The following is a 20,132-nucleotide window of genomic DNA, read 5'->3' on the forward strand; positions in this document are numbered from 1 at the left end:
GTTAGTCAATTCGAACACACTATTCAACTTTTATTGTAATATTGTGTATAATATAAACTGAATGCAATTAAACTCTTTCAACAAAAGTATAAGCAAACATTTTTACTAAAAACATTAGTATAGCAAAATAACACTTTGATACTGAAATATGCAAAAGTATTCAATGAAAAAAATTTGTATATACTAAATTTGTTAGTCGGAAATAAATTTGAATCTTACTTATATTATTTCGTAATAGAATAAAACAAATATGCAAATACCATAAATCTTAAACATGAGACTAATGAATATGAAATTCCCAAATTACTCGTTATAACCAAATTAATTGTTTTTACAGTTATTTTTATTTTACCGTTTTACCTATGGAAATTGATTATGTTTTATTTGGGATTCGATTTTTCGCACTTAAATAATATATAAATATAGATTTTTTTTAATTTTTTTATCGTGATTTAAATAACTTATAAATTTTGACATTGTATTAATAAATTTGTAGATTTTTAAAATAAAAATTGTTTTTAAAAACAAACAATATAATATTATAAAAATATTTAATGTATTAAATGAATAATAAAAAATAATAATAATAATAAATAATGAACGGATATTGAGTAGCAAAATATAAAATTACTTCAATAAAAAAGAAGTTTTATATTTGAATTACAAAAGGTTCTTAGGTTTTTTAGTAGTAGACATGATTGACAATTTTTATTCTCATATCAATACCGTTTTATATTTCATATTGAAAAATATACTTACCTATGTATTTTTATTAAACAAATTATTATAATTTAGTTGATTATAAAAAAATCATAAAATATATCAAATAAAGCATTAGTAAACTTAGATATGCGTTCACTTTTGTAGGAAAATTTTTCATACACGAAAGACAAAAAAAAATTGGTGATAAAAGTATATGTCAAGTGGTCTACAAAGTTGCTAAACGAACCGTCTCAAATGGCTAAAGTTTTATTTTATTGTAGACTAACTGAGAATTGTTTTTGTGGTTAGGTTTCGTTGTGTAGCTAAAATATGCTTAATGGAAACTTTGTGTTGTACAAATAAAATATAATGTCAACATAGAATTCCAAATGTATAGTCGACATAAAAGGTTTTACTAAATTCTTATTTACTGTAATTAAATTATTGGGATTGTTTGTCCAATTTTATTATATTTGTAGATACCTGACTCAAATATATAAATTATTATAATAACTTGTACGATAAATAACATTTTTACATTATAATTGATAGTACATATGAATGCATAATTTAATTTCCCTACGTATTACCGTCTTATACTCGTATGTAAATTCTAAATAATAAAGTAGAGATAGAAGAAAAACTTACAATTTAACTAACTGTAACTCACAATTTCCGTATTTCAATATGAATTATACACCTATATTGTTATTTATGGTACTGACGAAACCTCTAACTCACATAATCAAATAATGATACTATACATTAATAATTTATATTTACCCGAGTTGTAATTTATCATGTGCAATATAATTCCAAGAAAGTCTCAAAGGGATTGTTTCAAAACACCCCTCCGGGCATTGATTATAATACGCAAGTTTGCCGTCTTCCATAAATGTCCGAGCGAGAGACAGTCATTTCAGATATCGTCCAAGAAAATTCGCTTTTAAGTCCAATTAAATAAACCTGAGTTCCATTTATTGACATTGTCCGGGTTTATTTAATCGCCGTTGAGAGTTATTGTTGTTATACCGTATGTTGTTTTTATTTGGTTTACATAGGGTTTTAATGCGGCTCTCCTTGATCTGTGCTCTCTAAGTTGGAGTACAGTCAACTCGACATTAATGATAAACATAATAATATTAATGATCCATTAATAATAATAATATTTATGTAAAATGCTTGATGTTCCAGTCGCTGATGCAAGCCCACGATGTAGCGGCTCATGAGATATTCGGTGAAGAAGCTGTTCGAGTGACGCCGCCGTTGGTCTTGCCGTATTTGAACGGCAACGGCATCGATGATGGCGAAAACGGTCTGGACGACGACATAGAACCCGAGAACGTCACGCGCGTCAGACTTGTACAATTCCAAAAGAACACCGACGAGCCAATGGTACGTTTTGAGTTGTAATAATGCATGTGTAGGTATAGCGGTATCTCTTGTATTGATTGTTGTAAATAAAATTTAATTGCGCTTAAATAGTGCGAAAATTACGCGGTAAAATTTTAAGGATACACAAAAAAATACGCACTAAATTTTTTATTCCAAAATGCATTTTGAAAGATGAAGGTTGATTTAAAAATAATATTTTTTTTTTTTTTATAAATAAATTGAAAACACTTATTAATAAAATACATAATAAAATAATAAAAAATTAAATTAGTATTATAAATATTAAATATATATTCAAAAATATTAATTTGAAACCGGTCGTACTCTACAAATATAATAATACTCTAGACTAAGTATTTATTTATTTATCATAATATATATTAATAAAAAACCTTTTTATTTTATAATATTGTTACTACAATTCGTTGTTATTTCTTTACATTATTATTCTTTATGTTAAATATTTTTATTTTATATATTTAAATGTTTTTCTATTAACTCTTGAAAATAAACACCAACAGTTTTATATAATTTATAAGATCTGAAACCGGATATTGCTTGTAACTACGACATTTTTTAATGTCTCAATTTCTTTCAGATTTTCTTCCGTGTACTTATTAAAAATACTATAAAAAAAAAAATTGACGTTTTAAATTGTTTGTGTCTATTTAAATACATAAGATTTTATTAAATACTTTTTTTGAATTTATTTAAGTATATTAAGTGCGCCCGTATACGTCGTGATACATTTTAGTTTGACAATTAATAGTTGAAATTAACCGCGTTCGTTTACGTGGATTTTGACGGTTATATCATTATTTCAATCTTAGATTTTTCTTTCTAATACTTTAGTGTTGGCAATGTTCCGTAAATTTTTCTTGAAATATCTCTTATAGGTAAAATATGATCTCATAAAATTAAACCCAGATTGTACTTCGCAATGAAGATTTACAGATATTCTCAGTAATAATATTTATTATTGATATATTTTATAATAATACATCGAACGTAGTATGTGTAATGAATTTGATTGTACTACAGATCAAATTCCAAAACGTACGTTTTGATAGCATTTTCTAATTATATACTTCAACTCGTTCGGATTTAATGACAAAATTAATTGACAATTTACATATTGAATAGTAATGTAATTGTATGTGTATGTGTGTATTTATGGACGTAAAAAGAAAAATTTAATTCATTTCGCTTTCAGGGTATAACGTTAAAAATGAACGAAGACGGCAAGTGTGTTGTCGCGCGCATAATGCACGGTGGCATGATTCATCGTCAAGCCACACTGCACGTCGGAGACGAAATCCGAGAAATCAACGGAATATCGGTGTCTAACCAATCCGTGGGAGCGCTTCAGAAACTTTTGGTCGGTATAAAATGCTCTTGTTACATTTATACGTCCGTAGTGGTTTAATTTTTTTTTTTTTTTTTACAATGGTCTCGCCAATGCGCGTGTACATACATACGTTATAAAATAGTACGTTGTTCTATTGGTTTTTCAGAGAGAAGCCAGAGGATCCGTCACTTTTAAGATAGTGCCATCCTACAGAAGTGCACCGCCACCATGCGAGGTACAAGTAAGCCCATGTGAACTCTATCCGGTGTTGGCCAAATTAAAAAATCATCCATCCATCGATTAATCCTCATTAATACAGAGGAACCATTGAATCGTTACATTATTTTCCCTGTTATCGATTTAAATCTAAATTTTTATGTTCTTCATATGCTTATATAGTTTATATAATTATAAACGTATTATATGTGTACATATACACAAAATAAATTTACCATTTATTCAAAACTTCCACCATAATTTCTAATATTATGTGATCTATTTTTTGAATTTGGTCCACGTCAGGCATAGAATTTCTATCTAACATATTTTGTATAATATATACGTTTACAGTTTGTATAATAGCTTATCAATATTGACTTTGTTTTCAAATATTTGATCTTTTTGTGTTTTTTTTTTTTTTAACTTATGCTCACTCATAGTTGTTCAGGATAAAGCCATTACCTGTGATTGTAAGTACAAAATGATTTCATCAGCTTATTACATTTCTTGAGAATGCCATGTAGTTAAATTTTATTTTCTTCTGCAATAATATTTGGTTCAAATTATGATGATGTAGTTAGATTTCTTTAAAATCGTATTTTTATTACTATTTTCCTATGTACTGAAAATGCACACAACTTCTCAATACTTCTGATCATATTATTATTTAATCCCTTTTTTTTTCTCAAACTCAAATTTTATATTATATTTTAATTTAACATTATAATAGTTAAAGTATCAAATATCGTACTAACAATTAAATACGTATACATTAATCAATTATTATACTTAAAACCATCATAAGATATTTTAATATACCATACTTGATACTCTAACACTATATTTAATCGAATTTATGATACGATACTTAAATAATTTACTTATGAAAAAAGGCTGTCTATATAATATAAAAATAAAAGTTACAACTATTGCCTTTAGTTTAAAGTATTTATTATTTATTTATATTTGTATTAACTATTTGATATTTGTTTCTTTATTATAGTTATATTTTTATCATAATAAAGTGTATTATTTTTGATTAATTTAAAATAAATTACTATTTATTTTTTTATTTATCCAACCATCCTATCCGTATATCAATGTGTTCCATAGATATTTGTTCGTGCTCAGTTCAGCTACGATCCCCTTCAAGATGACTTAATACCATGCGCACAAGCTGGTATAACGTTCAACATTGGAGACATATTACAGGTATAGATCTTTTATTTTTCTATATTAAAAATTATTTACTATAAATAATGGTTATTTCACTATTTTTAGATAATTAGTAAAGACGATCATCATTGGTGGCAAGCCCGCAAAGACAACTCAGCCGGTTCAGCTGGGCTAATACCATCGCCGGAACTCCAGGAATGGCGTATCACCTGTAAAGCTCTAGAAAATTCCAAACACGAACAAGGTATAAATTGTTATTTATGGACTTTTCGGGTTTTCGTGTGACTTGGTATTTTATAATTTTTTTCTCGTGCGTTCCTAAAATATGTGTTGCTTGTGTGTTTCTATTTTATAACTTTGCCGTACCAAAGAATCCAGTTGCTCGTCACACGAAGGGTGTGATGGTACCACCGGTAAGGTTTTTGCTTCTTGTAATTCAATAATTTTTGTTTTTTTAGATAATGTCATTATATAATAGTAGTGTCAGACATTTCCTAGAATTAACAAAATGTTTAATACTTATATATTTATATATAATGATTATTGTAAATATTTTATAATGTACTCGTATACCGATATTTTCATATTTTTGTTATTTATATTTAATTTTTCCAATGGTTTGGCAAGTTTGAAAACTAATCGGATTTTTGTTGTAGTTAATTGCTCAATATTCGGACGTAAAAAAAAATTAAAAGAAAAATATCTAGCCAAACACAACGCTGTATTCGACCATATTGACTTGGCCACTTACGAAGAAGTAGTTAAACTACCATGTAAGCTTATTGAACATTGTGCTTATGTCACACGTAGCATAATAATATAACTATATTTTTTCGTTCAAGCGTTCCAACGGAAAACGTTGGTTCTTCTTGGTGCGCACGGGGTCGGCCGGAGGCATATAAAAAACACAATCATCCAAAAACATCCGGATAAATACGCTTATCCTATGGCTCGTGAGTAAACAAAAAAATCTACGAAAATTCATAAACGCAACATAATATTGTAATGCTTATAAATATTTATTTTTTGTTTCTCGTGATCAAGATACAACAAGACCGCTGAAATCGGGTGAAGAAAACGGCATAGCTTATTATTTCGTTACGTACGATGAGATGATGACCGACATCAACGCGCACGAGTACTTGGAATATGGTAAGATAGACCTTCCCTCCATAATAGTATACATGTTAGCTCCTAGGCCTCATTGTCTCGTCCGTGGAGCTATTTTGTAAATCGATGATACTTTTCCAACGCAAGTGTAATGACATGAATTGTTAAGTAGGCACCCACGATGACGCCATGTATGGCACGAAGCTCGACACGATCAGAAAAATTCATCAAGAGGGCAAGATCGCCATACTGGACGTCGAACCCCAAGCGCTGAAAATATTGCGCACAGCCGAGTTCGCGCCGTTGGTTGTATTCATTGCTGCCCCGCCACACCGATCACTCACAGATGTGAGTGTCAGTACAGTTTTTGCGTATCTTTAATAAATGGCATTGTGTTTTCGCACTCCATACCGCATAGACATAATAAAATAATAACTAGATTGACCGCATCTACCTATACATATTGTATTATAAATAAATTATTCTCGTTGTATCAATAGTTTGTCGATAATTAATGAACAATTACTAACTAACATCAGTTATAGTGTTCATATCGATCATTGTCAATATTGCTCTGTTGGAATATAGCTGCGCGATCCATGAACAGTGTGTAGTCGGCCGTCTAGTTTTTTTATGTATTTATTTGTGTCTATGCTCGATACCACGATGTTTATGTTGTTATTGTCCATGAAATTGTTGATCTATGTATACAGTTTGATGGAAGTCTAGAAAAACTCGCCAACGAATCCGAACTGCTCCAACGTGCGTACGAACATCTGTTCGACATAACTATTGTCAATGAAGACATCGAAGAAACCATTGATGAACTGGAAAGGGTAATGGACCGAGTGCACTCAACGCCACAATGGGTGCCTGTTGCATGGGTATATTAAATTTTAAACGTAAGTATACTACACTACTTACACTCCATAAGATTTTTCAAATATATATCATACAAATCGAACCGAACAATATTTACTCGAGAGATGAGTTTCTGTTGTTTTATTCACCCGGCGAGACAACGCTACGTTGTGCATTAAAAATCCACATGCATCTATCACAATTAGTAGCGTGGCAGAAATATTTTTAACCCCAGGGCGAAGTATTTATATATTTTCAATATGTGTCAAACCCGTCGCCATATGTATACGTGCGACGTTGTTAATGCACTTGTGATTATCTGCACCAGTTCGTGCCCATAATATTTTCGCCGCGCTATTGATCGTGAAAACATAATATATTGTAATCGTAAGAAACACATCACGTTTGTTTAGACAATTTAAATTGCAGTGACATAACCAAAATAATAGTACCCTAGCAATAGTAGGTCTAATAATTTCTCTCTCTCTCTCTCATACACATCTTGGTTTCCTGCGTATAAAAAATTACACAGTATGTTATTATATAAGTGTTTGGTCAAAATATATACGAGAGTGCGCATTCTACAAACAATATTTGTCTTTCTCCGCCAGAACAACGCATTAACTGGTATTGTAATGCCTTAAATATGAATGTTTACAAAATATTATAACTAAACTATTATTCTATAAGAGACAAAAATAAAGGAATACCCAATCATCTACATTTCAAAACCAATATAAGACAACAGTAAAGGTGATCGAGTAGTCGCAAGGTATTCGTGCTAACGAAAAGAGTTTAATTTTTATTTGTTTTACTGTAAGATTGAAGTTATTATAATCTATTATTTTTTTAAACAAAAAAAAATAAAAAATTAACTTTGTCGTGTACGCCACGAAAAGGCCTGTATATAACAGATATATTTCGATTATTGACGGTCTCAGACCGTCAACCATGTAAATATCAATACACTTGGTTAAAATTTATTTAATCATCCTTTTGTTGACCATGATAATGAATACTGCATAAAAGGATAAATTAACAAGTGCCACAGGATTTAAACTTTATAACTCTAAGGTGACTTTACTCTTGAACAACTGACCACGTTAACGAGTACTGGATGTTTGTGGATGAGATCTCTATAACCTAGACCAAATCGTAATATTTCTCAACTGATCACGATAACGAGTACTGAATGAGAAAACGTCTTGCTACTTTATAAAAATATTTTCTCACCACAAACGCTTCAGTACACTTACTAGAGATTAGATATTCCTAAAATATTAGAAAATATAAATGAAAAACAAGTATTCTATTTAAAACAAAAATGGATTATAATAACTTCAATCTTACAATAAAACAAATAAAAATTAAACTCGTAATCAAAACTTATCGTTATCTGCGACACCCCGCGACTGCTTGATCACCATTGCTGTTGCCTTTTATTGTTTTTACTATGTAGATGACCGACCATTCATTTATTTCCGCCTCGTATGGAATAATAGTTTACAGTTATAATATTTTGTAAACATTCATATATAGAACATTACAACACGGGCCTCCGAAATCGATTCACCCCATCACCGGTAACAAATTAACGAACTTACTCGGTACTATACACCGATTAAAACTGGATTATTGGAAAATATTTCATACCGCGTTCTAAACATCGTTTCCAGCAAGAGCGGCAGGATTTTAAAACTCTATCTTACACCTTTAAATGTCTTCCTTCTTCCAAAGTTTCGACGTTGATAATTTTTTAAGCCGATTTCAGTATCAATCTATAGTGAAATAGGCCCTAACTAAACTAAAGTTCTACATGGCTACTGGTTTTTAGACTTAACAAATTCTCTTTATACGAATGTCATAACATGAATCGCGGCGAAAATACCGTAATTCACAAATAATTCGATTAGCTTAGAACCATTATATAACGTTGGAAATAGATTGAATTGAAAACATTGGGGGACAATTACAGAGTATAATATGCACATCCGTATAAACCGTAAATAGACCTGTAACCTACGAATTTTTTTTTAACATTTCTATCAAGTTTGGTCTGTAGTAAAAATATATATATGTACTCGTATTATTTATTTTTTGAAAATCATTAACAAGAAAATACGAATTTTGGGAGACGCACGATCGTAAAATAATATTATTGCAACTTAATTTTTTTTATACCACTGCTTGGTCCCGTATTATGCCAATTATTACGCTACTAGTGAAGTTGTTTTATATTTTTACCCAAAACCTTAACCGTTACGTTATTTTTGTTTCCAGGCTACCAACATATTAAACTACTAATAATTATATGATCTTGAGTGCCACCAACACGACACGGTTCAACATTTTGTACAACTGACTCATACTTAACACATAGATCTGCAAATTTTGGTACCTAATTTGATTTATTAAATTAATTTGTTTTTCTTTTGTAAAATTAGCGTTAAGTGGTAACTAATCACAGATCTCATTAATTTATATTAATTTTGTTTTTATTAGAAACTGAAGGCGAGTGTTTATAAGGTTAATTTATTTTATCCAAATTGTTAGGTCTATGTTTTGGGTCCAATAATATAATTATGTTAACGCAACTAATACACACGCCTAACACCAACATTCCCCTTAATCATTTGTTATTACTATAGCAATATTTTGACAACTCATTAACATATTTTGTTTTAAAAACCTAATTATTTATAAGCTACATAAATCGATTTATTTTGGTACCTATTAAGTTGATCCCAAAAATCAAAAATATTATTAATATTATACTTGTTGACTTATTTAGTCGCTATTTTGTTGTTATAATTGTATTGCTCGCGAGAGTATTTTCTTTATAATTACATATATGAATTATACATAGTTACTCATTTTGTTAGTGACTCGTTGTAGCTTCTATTGAAGCTTTTTTGACTTAAATAACAGTGTACAGATGCCTTGGTTAATTCATTTTCGTCTTAGTCATTCCTATTCCTATATTCTTTTACAGTTGCTCAAAAATAGCCGCTATGTGGCTGGCAATCTAAATACTGTATAATATTATATATGGATGATAATAATATACTACGTCTATTGTTTTATTATCGAGGCCCTATTTTTGATAATATACGAATAATATTTGTAAACACAAGTTTACCCGGTGTAATTCAATACCTACTATTACTTATTATATGTCTTCCGGAAATAAGACCCCAGGTTTGTTGTACAAATACTCCCAATTAGAATACATGGTATGTGTTTTTTTCCTTTTTGTTTTTCAAATATTTATATATTAATAAACATCATGAGATTAGATACACATAAAACTGAATTAGTTGAGATTTGTTTTATAAATACGAATCCATAATATATTATACTCAGTGTTTGACGCATGGTCATAGTTTAATATTTAATGGAATTGTAGCAACCAAAAAATAAAATAAAATATAATTCTCATAGGTACAAATATAAAAATATTTATAAAAAAATATATATTGCTACATCATCAAAATTGTATATTAATAATCAATCATATACCTATATTAGAGTTGTATTATATAGAATTTATTGTATTAAGTGAGATTAATTTATTTGCTACGGTTTTTTTTATCTTATTTTTTAAAAATGTATTTGTACTGTAATTTTTAAAAAACAGCTCTCATTAAAACAACGTAATTTGACTACTTTGTTTTTTCATGCGATATTAAAAATATACACAGGTACACAATTATTATTATTCATTTCTATATGATCTATAATTCTATATCATACGAGTTATTCTACCTTTTATTTATCTACATTTATAAATACTTATAATTTTGAGTTTTATTATTTTATTTCATTCTCAGGGACTTACTGCCACACTGCAGTAAAATTGTATGTAACATAATATTTATTATAAGGTAACGTGAATAATTTATTGTAATACTTAGTCGTTAAAAACAAAAAAATAAATAAGAAAAAGCTACAAAAAAATTGCAGGTATTGTAAGTATAAAAATAATAATCATATTTTCTTTAAGTAGTATAAATTAACCAAGAACAACTTAGAGAGAAATATATATCGATATAAACAATATGATAATGGTACAAACCCTTTTGTTTAAACAAAATAATATTGACAATTTTGAGTGGACTCCCCTTTGGGAATAAAATTCTTACCCGGAGATCGGAATCCCTCGGAAGTTTATTCTTTCTCATAAATAACGTGCGTACGTGCGTCCCTGAACATTCGCGGTTTAGCACGTTTTAGTGGGATAATAACACACACCGCACGATCAGGAATAATAGGAATGAAAAGCACTTATCAGTTGAGATTAGAAATTCAGGTGCGATGTACATGAAACAAAAAACGTAAGACTTGAAAACAATGTGAAAATAATGCGTTGGTAGTTATTTTATTAAGTAATTACTTTTTTATTTTTTTTTTGCAAAAAAAAAAAACTGGCGGCTCGACCGAGAAAATTATTGCGAGGCTAGAGAAACAAAACGCTTTATATTCAAAGTATAACGTATTAGTATTTAACAATCCATAATGTAGGTGTAAGACGTCCAGTCAACATAAAAACGTTACGTTTTGTTTTATTCGAGCACGATTAATGTTCGGGTGTTCAGCAGTGGGCGTTATGGATATATATATATGGTTGGACCGCGGTTATAACTCGGACGTCGCTGGTGTCTTCGGCCACGCGTTACCGAAACCGTTCGAAATAGTTGTGAATATTGCTGTTTTGCACGAGTTGAATAAATTTCGACAACACTAATTTATCATAATCACGCAGGAACGTCGTGCAGACCGTGAAACTTCCTCGAGACAGAACTTGTTTAAAACGGAAACCTGCGACCAACCGACGTTCTCGGGCCGTTCGTTGCTGACAAGCGATCCATAACCGTGAATGAAATGTTATCATACTGTTACCGCGACAATTGGACCCGTGAAAAACTGCGCACAGTTTTATAGTTTTTATTAAACCGTTAATTGTGCTTCGTGCCGCATAATTTTGTTCGTATCATTTCAATGGGAAATTGAACAATGTTTTGCGGGAGGCGTACACCAAATTGGTTACGTATTCGAGGAAGTGGATTTTGAACGAAGAGGACAATAAACGACGTTTATTAAAATATTTAAATAATTTCACCCGTTGAAACGTTGTATACTCGTCGTATACGTCGTAAGTATAACATATACCCCTCAATCCTTTCGCATAAATATGAATTCATTTTTTTAAAAACTACAAAAAATAAATGTTACTTTTAAAATTATCGAGTCCAACTTAATCCAGTCTATTGACTTCGATTGAATGTACATTAATAAGCTTTTATTGTTGATTGGGTTCGTGCTAACACACTACTGTTCATATTTAACACGAAAGTACATTCATGTACAAACTCCTGCAGTTTCCGATGTGGATAAAATATTCCAACGTCATTTAAACAATATTAAATAATATATTTTAAAACACTGCCGTCTAATTCTAGTCATGATTTCGTTTAAATATTATTTTGAAATCCAACAATACTACACATCTGTATACGTTCGATTTACGCGTGTTTGGTTTTTAGAAGATAAGAAAAAACATAACCATACATCCGTACATATATAACAGTACATCAACCATGAGCCTAGTGGGTATATTCATACGACGCAGAACGATATGCGATGTACGAATTTTCTGTTGGTAATCATACATGCCCAGTATTTATTTCAGACCTTATGTTGCGGTGCGTTATCTTAAATTTTCGGAGGGGAGGTGGTTATACGGTATGCCAAAGGGATAAATAAAAACATTTTTATTGAGGTGGGGAGGGAATAATACCCCTTGATCATCCCCTGAAATAATCACTAAACACTCGTTGAATTAAAAATAAATGATGTTGTATTCGTGATAAACAGTTTTCGATCATCTACTTGGGCATCGCATTACTTATTATCTGTGACACAATGCCGTACAATCCAGCTACGCTGTTGATATTAATCGCATTAGTTGAGTTGTTGGAGGGGGTGCGGACGAAATGCTCGGATCGATCGTTCGGGCGTAAGGAGTACTGTCCGAGTCTATTTTCGTTATCCTTCTATGTAAAATATAAAAATACCATAAATGTATAAATCACGTTGTACCTACGCGTGACGGATGTGTTCCGACTTCTGTAGTCCATGCGCGCCTACATTGTGCTCCGTACATCATACACACGTATGAAGGCGACGATTAATCATTGCGTCGGAAAAAACGATTCGAAGCTCAAATATTATGACGAAGAAAATGTCGCCAATATTTTTTTTTCACGTATCACACTAACTTGCTACATACGCAAACTGGTGTCGTCGACAGCTCGAGTCTCTTCTCCTTTTCAAGTCTGCGGTTAAAACCACTGGGACATATACGCCGGGCGTTATACACGATATATTTGTAAGGGACAATATTATGTAATTGGGCGGACGCGGTTTGACACGTATATGTAAACGGTCACTGTCCTTCTAAAAAACTTTTAATATATTCTCGAACGCAAATCCTGTAAGTGAAGCAAAAAAACCATGCGTTTTTGATCCTTTACATAAATTATATAATACAGTGTGTATAAACATACATAATTATAGCTTTACGAATACTGACATTTTTAAGATATTAATTATTTCCTGGTAATTTTCAAATTTAAAACGAATTATTAAAGTGTATTTAACTTTGAAACTAGTCACAATACTATTCAATGGCGGTCAAGTGATTTTGTCATGGGGGGATGAAGCTGATTTTTTAACAAATACTATATATAAAAATCTTTATTTTTAAACATGGAAATTATATTATATTAATGATATTATTAATTATTATTAATGATATTTATATTATTAAATCTATTTTTCTGGTTTTTTTTGCCAATTCGTCCAGTACTTCATCTGCAGTAATATTGACAACCCCACGATGAACAGCCATAGTGGCTAAACCATTGAGACGACTCTAAAAAAATATAATTACACAATTCATATAATAATATAATATATTATGTTAAGCATTAAGTACTAAATTTAAATTTCATACATTCTTATAATTTAACTATAAAGGAAATTAAAAAAATCTAAAAAGTTTGTTCCAATTAATATTTTAGTGTTTTATGTTTGAACTGTTAATTTTATTCGAGCCTAGAGACTGTATAATAACTAATAAGTACAGTATATTTATTTATTTAAATAGAAAATAGATGAATACCTATATTATATTATGTATAATATGGATGAATTATAAATATTTAAAAAAAGGTCATGGAGGGATCTATTTCCCTCATCCCCCCCCCCCGTTTGACCGCCACTGATACTATTACATAATATTATTACGTATTATTTGTTTTCTGTTGAACTTAATGCTTCTCAATTATTTTTGTATACGTTTAACTGATCTAAAATAAAAACTTAAGACGAATCTGTGATTAACCTAACGCAGTAATGCTGTTAAATATTTTCAATCTTATAAATACTATTATTTACATATTCAATTTATTGATGTAATGAAGTTGGATGAAACCAGTCGATATTTTTTCGTCCAGTTCACAATTAGTGATATATATATATATACTTTTATTTCCAACATTATTTTTAATCGTTCAAATCGGAATATAAGTACAATAATGCATAAACTTCTTTTTTTTTAAATAAAACTTTAATCTCTTAACATTGTATTTGAATAATTTTAGTCCAGACCCGGATTAAAAGGAAAAAGTATTCATTCGATGAGAAGAAACTTCGAAAATTCAAAGAAAAGAAAAGAAATATTTAGTGAAAATTTCTTTTTCTTTTTTTAACAAATTTTTATATTACGCTATCTGTTACAATTAATGAACAATAAGCTTAAGTAATAGAAAAATAATAGAACAAAACAGACAGAGGGAAGAGACCACCCATCGGAAGTACTTTAGCATGATATAAATTTAAAGATTTAATCCTAAAATAATAATAATAATAACAATGATACTACAATGAGTACATAATAGTTATAACTTATAAGTAACAAAGATCAAACATATATATACATTTTTTTTTTTTAATATTATATAAGCAGGTCACGACACCATTGCCTTTTTAATCTTTTGTGTGGATTTCCTGGAATAGTTTCAGATGAAAGTTGGACGATAAGGGGATCAGAATGATGTGTTAACTTTTTATTGAATCGTTTATAGTGGAGCTTGGCTAGTTCAGTGACGGTGGGTAAATTGAAGTCAGAATGAAGGGTATTATTTGAAACATAGAAGGAAGTTTTAGAGATGACGCGAAGGACTTTGAATTGAAACCTTTGTATACGGTTTGTATTTGATACTTTGGCTGAGCCCCATAACTGCAAACCGTAGGACCAGATGGGTCTGAGTAGTAGTTTATACAGCAGTAATTTAGTAGGTAATTTAATATTTTTGGAAGTTAGGAACGGCCGAAAAAGGCGAAAATGATCGTTAAGTTCTCGAGTTTTATTTTTAATGTGTGCTGACCAAGTAAGTCGACGGTCTATGTTGACTCCAAGATAGCGTACACATTGGGCAGTAGGAAGGGGTTGGTTATTAAGGAGGAGGATCTGGCATACTCCTTGCCGGAGCGTAAAAGTACAGTGGATCGATTTAGACTCGTTTATTTTAACTCCCCATTCCTTTTACCAGGCTTAAAGAAAGTGTAAGTGGTCTTGAACATATTTGGAGGCTAGATGAGGATCAGAACTAGACGCTAAGATAACTTTATCGTTGGCAAAGTCACCAACAAGAGTAAGGAGGGAAGAAGGTTGATCAGATATATATATGTTAAATAGGAGGGGAGCTGTGACTGCGCCTTGTGGTACGCCTGCATTAATTAAAGTGGGAGCAGAAAAGGTAGAGCCTACTCACATTGGGAAGTGCCATTCTTCTAAATAGGATTTAAGGATTAAATAGTAGTGACTAGGGAGAAGAATCTTAAGTTTATATAAAAGACCAGCATGCCAGACGCGGTCGAAGGCCTGGGAGACATCCAGAAACGAACCAGTGCAATAAAGTTTCTCTTCCAGAGCATAGGAGATTTTGTCTACCAACCTGTGGACTGGGTGGATGGTGGAGTGGCTATTGCGTAAGCCAAATTGCGAGTTAAGTAAAATTTTTGCAGGGTCGACAATAGGTAGAATACGTTTTAATAGCAGTTTTTCGAATAACTTGGAAAGTATTGGGAGAAGACTGATTGGTCTGTACGAAGTCGGGGTGTCCGGGGGTTTTTTTGGGTTTTAATATGAGAATTATAGTAGAATATTTCCTGAGAATAGGAAAATAGGATAGTCTGAGCATTGCATTGTAGATTTGTATTAGGAATAAGATAGATTTTTTAGGTAGGTTCCTGATTACTTTTGCAGTTATTCGATCAAATCCAGGGATTTTTTTCCTGGGAAATTTTTAATATTAAAGTAAACTTCACTAGGGGAAAAGGCTCGAGGAGGAGGCGACATCTGCAGTGGAGAATTGAGAAATCTTTCAACTTCTTGAATTTTGCTGGGTGATAGAATATTATAATGCGGTTAGAAAGTATTTTCTAAGTGTTTCATAAATATGTTTGATTTACCTTGGTCAGAGACCGCCCAGGTACCATCATCGTCACGTAGAGTAGGGGCTGGATTATAAATATTTAAAAGTTTCCTAGAGGCCTTCCAAAGTGAACCATCATTATGTGAGAGTGAAGATATGTAGTTTGCATAATCTTCGGATCTATGACTAGCAAGGAGGCGTTAGAATTTAAGTGTAAGGGCGTTGTAGTGACGCTTATCGGATGGGTATCTGGAATGTCGCCAAATTTCTCGTGCACGACGTTTTAGTGATTTGAGGGTCCTGATGTGTATAGGAAGATTTAATTCAGACTTTCTTGGGGGTGGTTGGATTGCTGATTCCCAGACGGATGATCGAATGTTATTTGTGAGTAGGTTAACAGCATCATCAATGTCGGACGCTGTTTTTAGACAAAGTTTTAAATCTATTTTCTCAGATAAGATGTGACCAAATTTTTCCCAATCTGTTCGATATTGAGATAGCACCGATGAATTGAGTTTATCAGGAGGTTGGCAATCTACTGAGAGCAATACATGTGAGTGGTCTGAACACGAGTCTAACAAGTTTTGAGTTTGTGTGTGAAGGCTATTTGGAATTTTGGCGACAAAAATATCTAAAATATCAGGCATTTTATGACGAGATGTGGGCTAATAGGTGAAATTAGGTGGAGCGAGAGTTAAGATATTAGAGTGGTAGGCAGTTTGAAAGAGAGAGTTACCTCTAGGGTTAGAGGTACGGTAGCCCCACTGAATATGCTTAGCATTAAGGTCACCCCAAACTATATAATTATTGTTTAAGGTGGCTAGGAATTCAGTAAATTAATCCGGTGAAATGTTGTGTTTAGGAGGGCAATATGCCGCTACTATGGTAATAGGTATATTGTTGAGGAATAAGGAAACTGCACACGATTGAATGTGATTTGTATGGAAGTTAGGTAATGGAGTATATGCAAGTGAAGCCCTCATATATATGGCTGCACCAGCGTGGGCAGAGTTGTCTGGATGATTTGCACGGTATACATGGTATCCAGTGAAGTTAACATAGGATGTATTAGTAAAATGAGTTTCGGAAATAAGTACTATATCTATTCTTTTTTCTTGGAGAGTGATAAGAAGTTCGTTTCTATGGTTTTTAAGTCCATTAGCATTCCAGAGTAGGATTAGGAGGGAGTAAGAGGTGAATGAATTATTTATCATTTTTAGATTCTATAAATTTAGTGATGACAATGGTTAGAAGGGTGATTAAGAGGTTAATTACTGATTTAAGTTCATCTAAGAATTTGGTAAGCATGAAATCAACATTGGCTGAAGAATTTTCAGAATTATTTTGAGTGGGGTCGTTATCTGTTACATTAACGTATGGACGAGTACTAGGTTTATTAGTGGTATGACAGGTTGGTTGATTGGCTGGTTGGTAGTTAGAGTGGTCGACTGGAGGATGTTGAGGCTTTTTTTGATGTTGTAGACGGGCATGCTTGGAGCTCACAAGATGGCATCGTCGTTGCTGGAGATCTTTATATACAGTGCAACCTTTATAGTTTGCTGGATGGTTGGCATTGCACAGTGCGCAGGTAGCAGGAGTTTCGCGTGACTTGGAACAATTCGTGGAGAGATGATTTCCGCCACATTTAACACAACGTGGAGTATAGCTGCAATAGCTTTTAGTGTGACCATAAGATTGACAATTTAAACACTGTGGAATCTGTCGTTGTTTGTGTGGCTCTTCGACTTTTATTTTAGTGTAGAGTATGGATGTTACATCAAATGTATCATTAGTGAAAATTAAACAAAACAGTATTATTTTATCTCTTCAAAATGTACTGCCTTCGAGGCTTCAAAAAGTGATCCTTGAAACATTTTCTTCCTCCTTAACACCATACGGAATTTATGCCAATGAGATAGATTATATTTAATATTTATTCATTATTATGTTATAAATATGTAATAATTTTGTGCGTTGCAGAAATAACGGTAAAACCATGTTCCCTGTTTGCTTACACAATTATTTTGTTTAGTTGTAGTCAAATTGTGTTAGTACTCAAGATTTTCATAAACAAAATAATGTAACGACAAATGCCAAAGGTTGTTCGAGAAGCAATTTATTCTTTTGGAAATAACCAGCTTTAAATGAATATGCCGAATTTGCACTTACAAATATTAACAAATAACCTACGAAATAATGGCAAAATCAAAATTTAGGCCACCAATTCATTACGCTTGATCAAAATCTAGAACAAGCCTGGTTATAAGAATAATTTTTAAAGTATACATCTTTTTTTCTTTTAGGTATTTTTTAATATACTGTTTAAAATGTACTCTGTAGTCAATCGTAAATATTAATTACAATAACTATTTATAATATGCATTTGGTGATTTTAATTTATTTATTTTTCATTGTGGTATACACTAAAAATAAAAAGTTCAGTTATTGGAACCAAAATATTGTTACTATAACTATACAATTTTGTTTTCTCGGTGACAACATAACTATTAGTTGTGTACACAACTTTTATATTGTTATTTTTGAATAATTTTCAAATTCTGTTATCAGTACTGTTCTTGATTTTGTACCTATTGATAAATCAAATTAAGTGCATGTTATGATACTCGTCAATAATCATTGTAGGATCATGCATAATTCTAAACAGAACTCAATTTCGGTTAATGTCAACACTAAATTACCTAGACACGTCATATTCATAGATGTCCATAAATACGCATTGATTCTTCTTACTGTCGAAAAACTTATTTTTGCTGAGCGGAACTTTCTCATATACTAAATCAACACGCATTCAATAATTATTAAATGTTCTCAAATTACTTTCTCGTATAGCATATTTGTTTTTAAAATTCCACAATATTATTACAGCTAGGTACTGCACATAATTTTCACTACTCGACTTCAGCTCACTACTTTATTTGAGAACTTTCGTAAGAAATTATAAATTTTAAAAATTGTTTGATATTTAACTAAATACTGATAATACGTTTAAAAAATTAAAACTGTTGTTAAACCTTCGGTTCCTATCATCCAGCATATTATCTACTACTATAAAATACATTAATAGCATTTTTTGAATTATTTTGAAAGTTTTTAAACCATTCGTTAAATAAATAATATAATCAGTTAATGTACTGCTTATATTCGCGGGCAGAGCCAGCGAGAACTTTTGAAGGCCCCGGGGCTGATCGTATAATTACATTTAAACATTCGCAGATGCACATTTTTCTTAGAAGCGCTCGAGCATCATCGATTATACTAATTTTAAGTTAAATTTATTAATTATCCAGGGCAAAAAATGATCTATACATGGTCATGCGGATATCTACGCTCAGTGGCGTAACTGGGAAAAAATCTAGGAGGGACAATATATTATATTTATTATTACCAAACCCTTACACCCTTCCCCCTCACCAGTTAAAACATATTTTTATTGTATGTATTTTATACAGTATATCTAATAGTTTGATTTTACATAAGTCTTAACTAATTTTATAGTTTAGATAAACATAAATTGTAGATAGCAGGTACTAGGTACCAATATTGTTAAATAAAACCCATAAGAATTCATTAATAAAAGGTGCTATTTGTACTGTTGGATTATCTGGGGGGCAAAATTATACCTTTATCTCTCAAAAAATTTTCAGAGGGGCGATTGCCCCCTCCCCCCCAATTACTCCACTGTCTACGCAGATATTTTTATATCACACGTTGATTCATTGATGTGTTTAATAGAAAAATGATTAACATAATTCTTATTTTAAAATACATATTTGGGATTCAAAATCAGGTCACAGTGATAT

The 20,132-nt window shown here is 31.3% G+C and overlaps 1 protein-coding gene across 12 annotated transcripts in view; it reads left to right on the forward strand.

Annotated features, from left to right (window-relative positions):
* The window catches only part of LOC112687625 (peripheral plasma membrane protein CASK), a 74,218-nt gene extending 64,459 nt beyond the window's left edge, over positions 1 to 9,759 (forward strand). For 2 of the 12 annotated variants that reach the window (XM_025560430.1, XM_025560441.1), the window contains 13 exons: positions 1,897 to 2,097; positions 3,311 to 3,475; positions 3,612 to 3,686; positions 4,105 to 4,134; positions 4,778 to 4,876; positions 4,946 to 5,084; positions 5,212 to 5,253; positions 5,497 to 5,613; positions 5,683 to 5,793; positions 5,885 to 5,992; positions 6,120 to 6,304; positions 6,664 to 6,852; positions 9,092 to 9,759. In XM_025560430.1, the coding sequence (XP_025416215.1) occupies positions 1,897 to 2,097; positions 3,311 to 3,475; positions 3,612 to 3,686; positions 4,105 to 4,134; positions 4,778 to 4,876; positions 4,946 to 5,084; positions 5,212 to 5,253; positions 5,497 to 5,613; positions 5,683 to 5,793; positions 5,885 to 5,992; positions 6,120 to 6,304; positions 6,664 to 6,843 (1,452 nt within the window). In that variant the 3' untranslated portion in view covers positions 6,844 to 6,852; positions 9,092 to 9,759. Of the gene's footprint in view, positions 1 to 1,896; positions 2,098 to 3,310; positions 3,476 to 3,611; positions 3,687 to 4,104; positions 4,135 to 4,777; positions 4,877 to 4,945; positions 5,085 to 5,211; positions 5,254 to 5,496; positions 5,614 to 5,682; positions 5,794 to 5,884; positions 5,993 to 6,119; positions 6,305 to 6,663; positions 6,853 to 9,091 lie in introns of those variants that run through there. The other 10 variants (XM_025560433.1, XM_025560431.1, XM_025560432.1 and 7 more) reach the window with 10 other exon arrangements.
* The last annotated feature ends 10,373 nt before the right edge of the window (positions 9,760 to 20,132 follow it).

This window comes from Sipha flava, unplaced genomic scaffold, assembly GCF_003268045.1.
Source record: "Sipha flava isolate LNK unplaced genomic scaffold, YSA_version1 35a_pilon_pilon, whole genome shotgun sequence".
In the NCBI taxonomy this organism is placed as follows: Eukaryota; Metazoa; Arthropoda; class Insecta; order Hemiptera; family Aphididae; genus Sipha; species Sipha flava.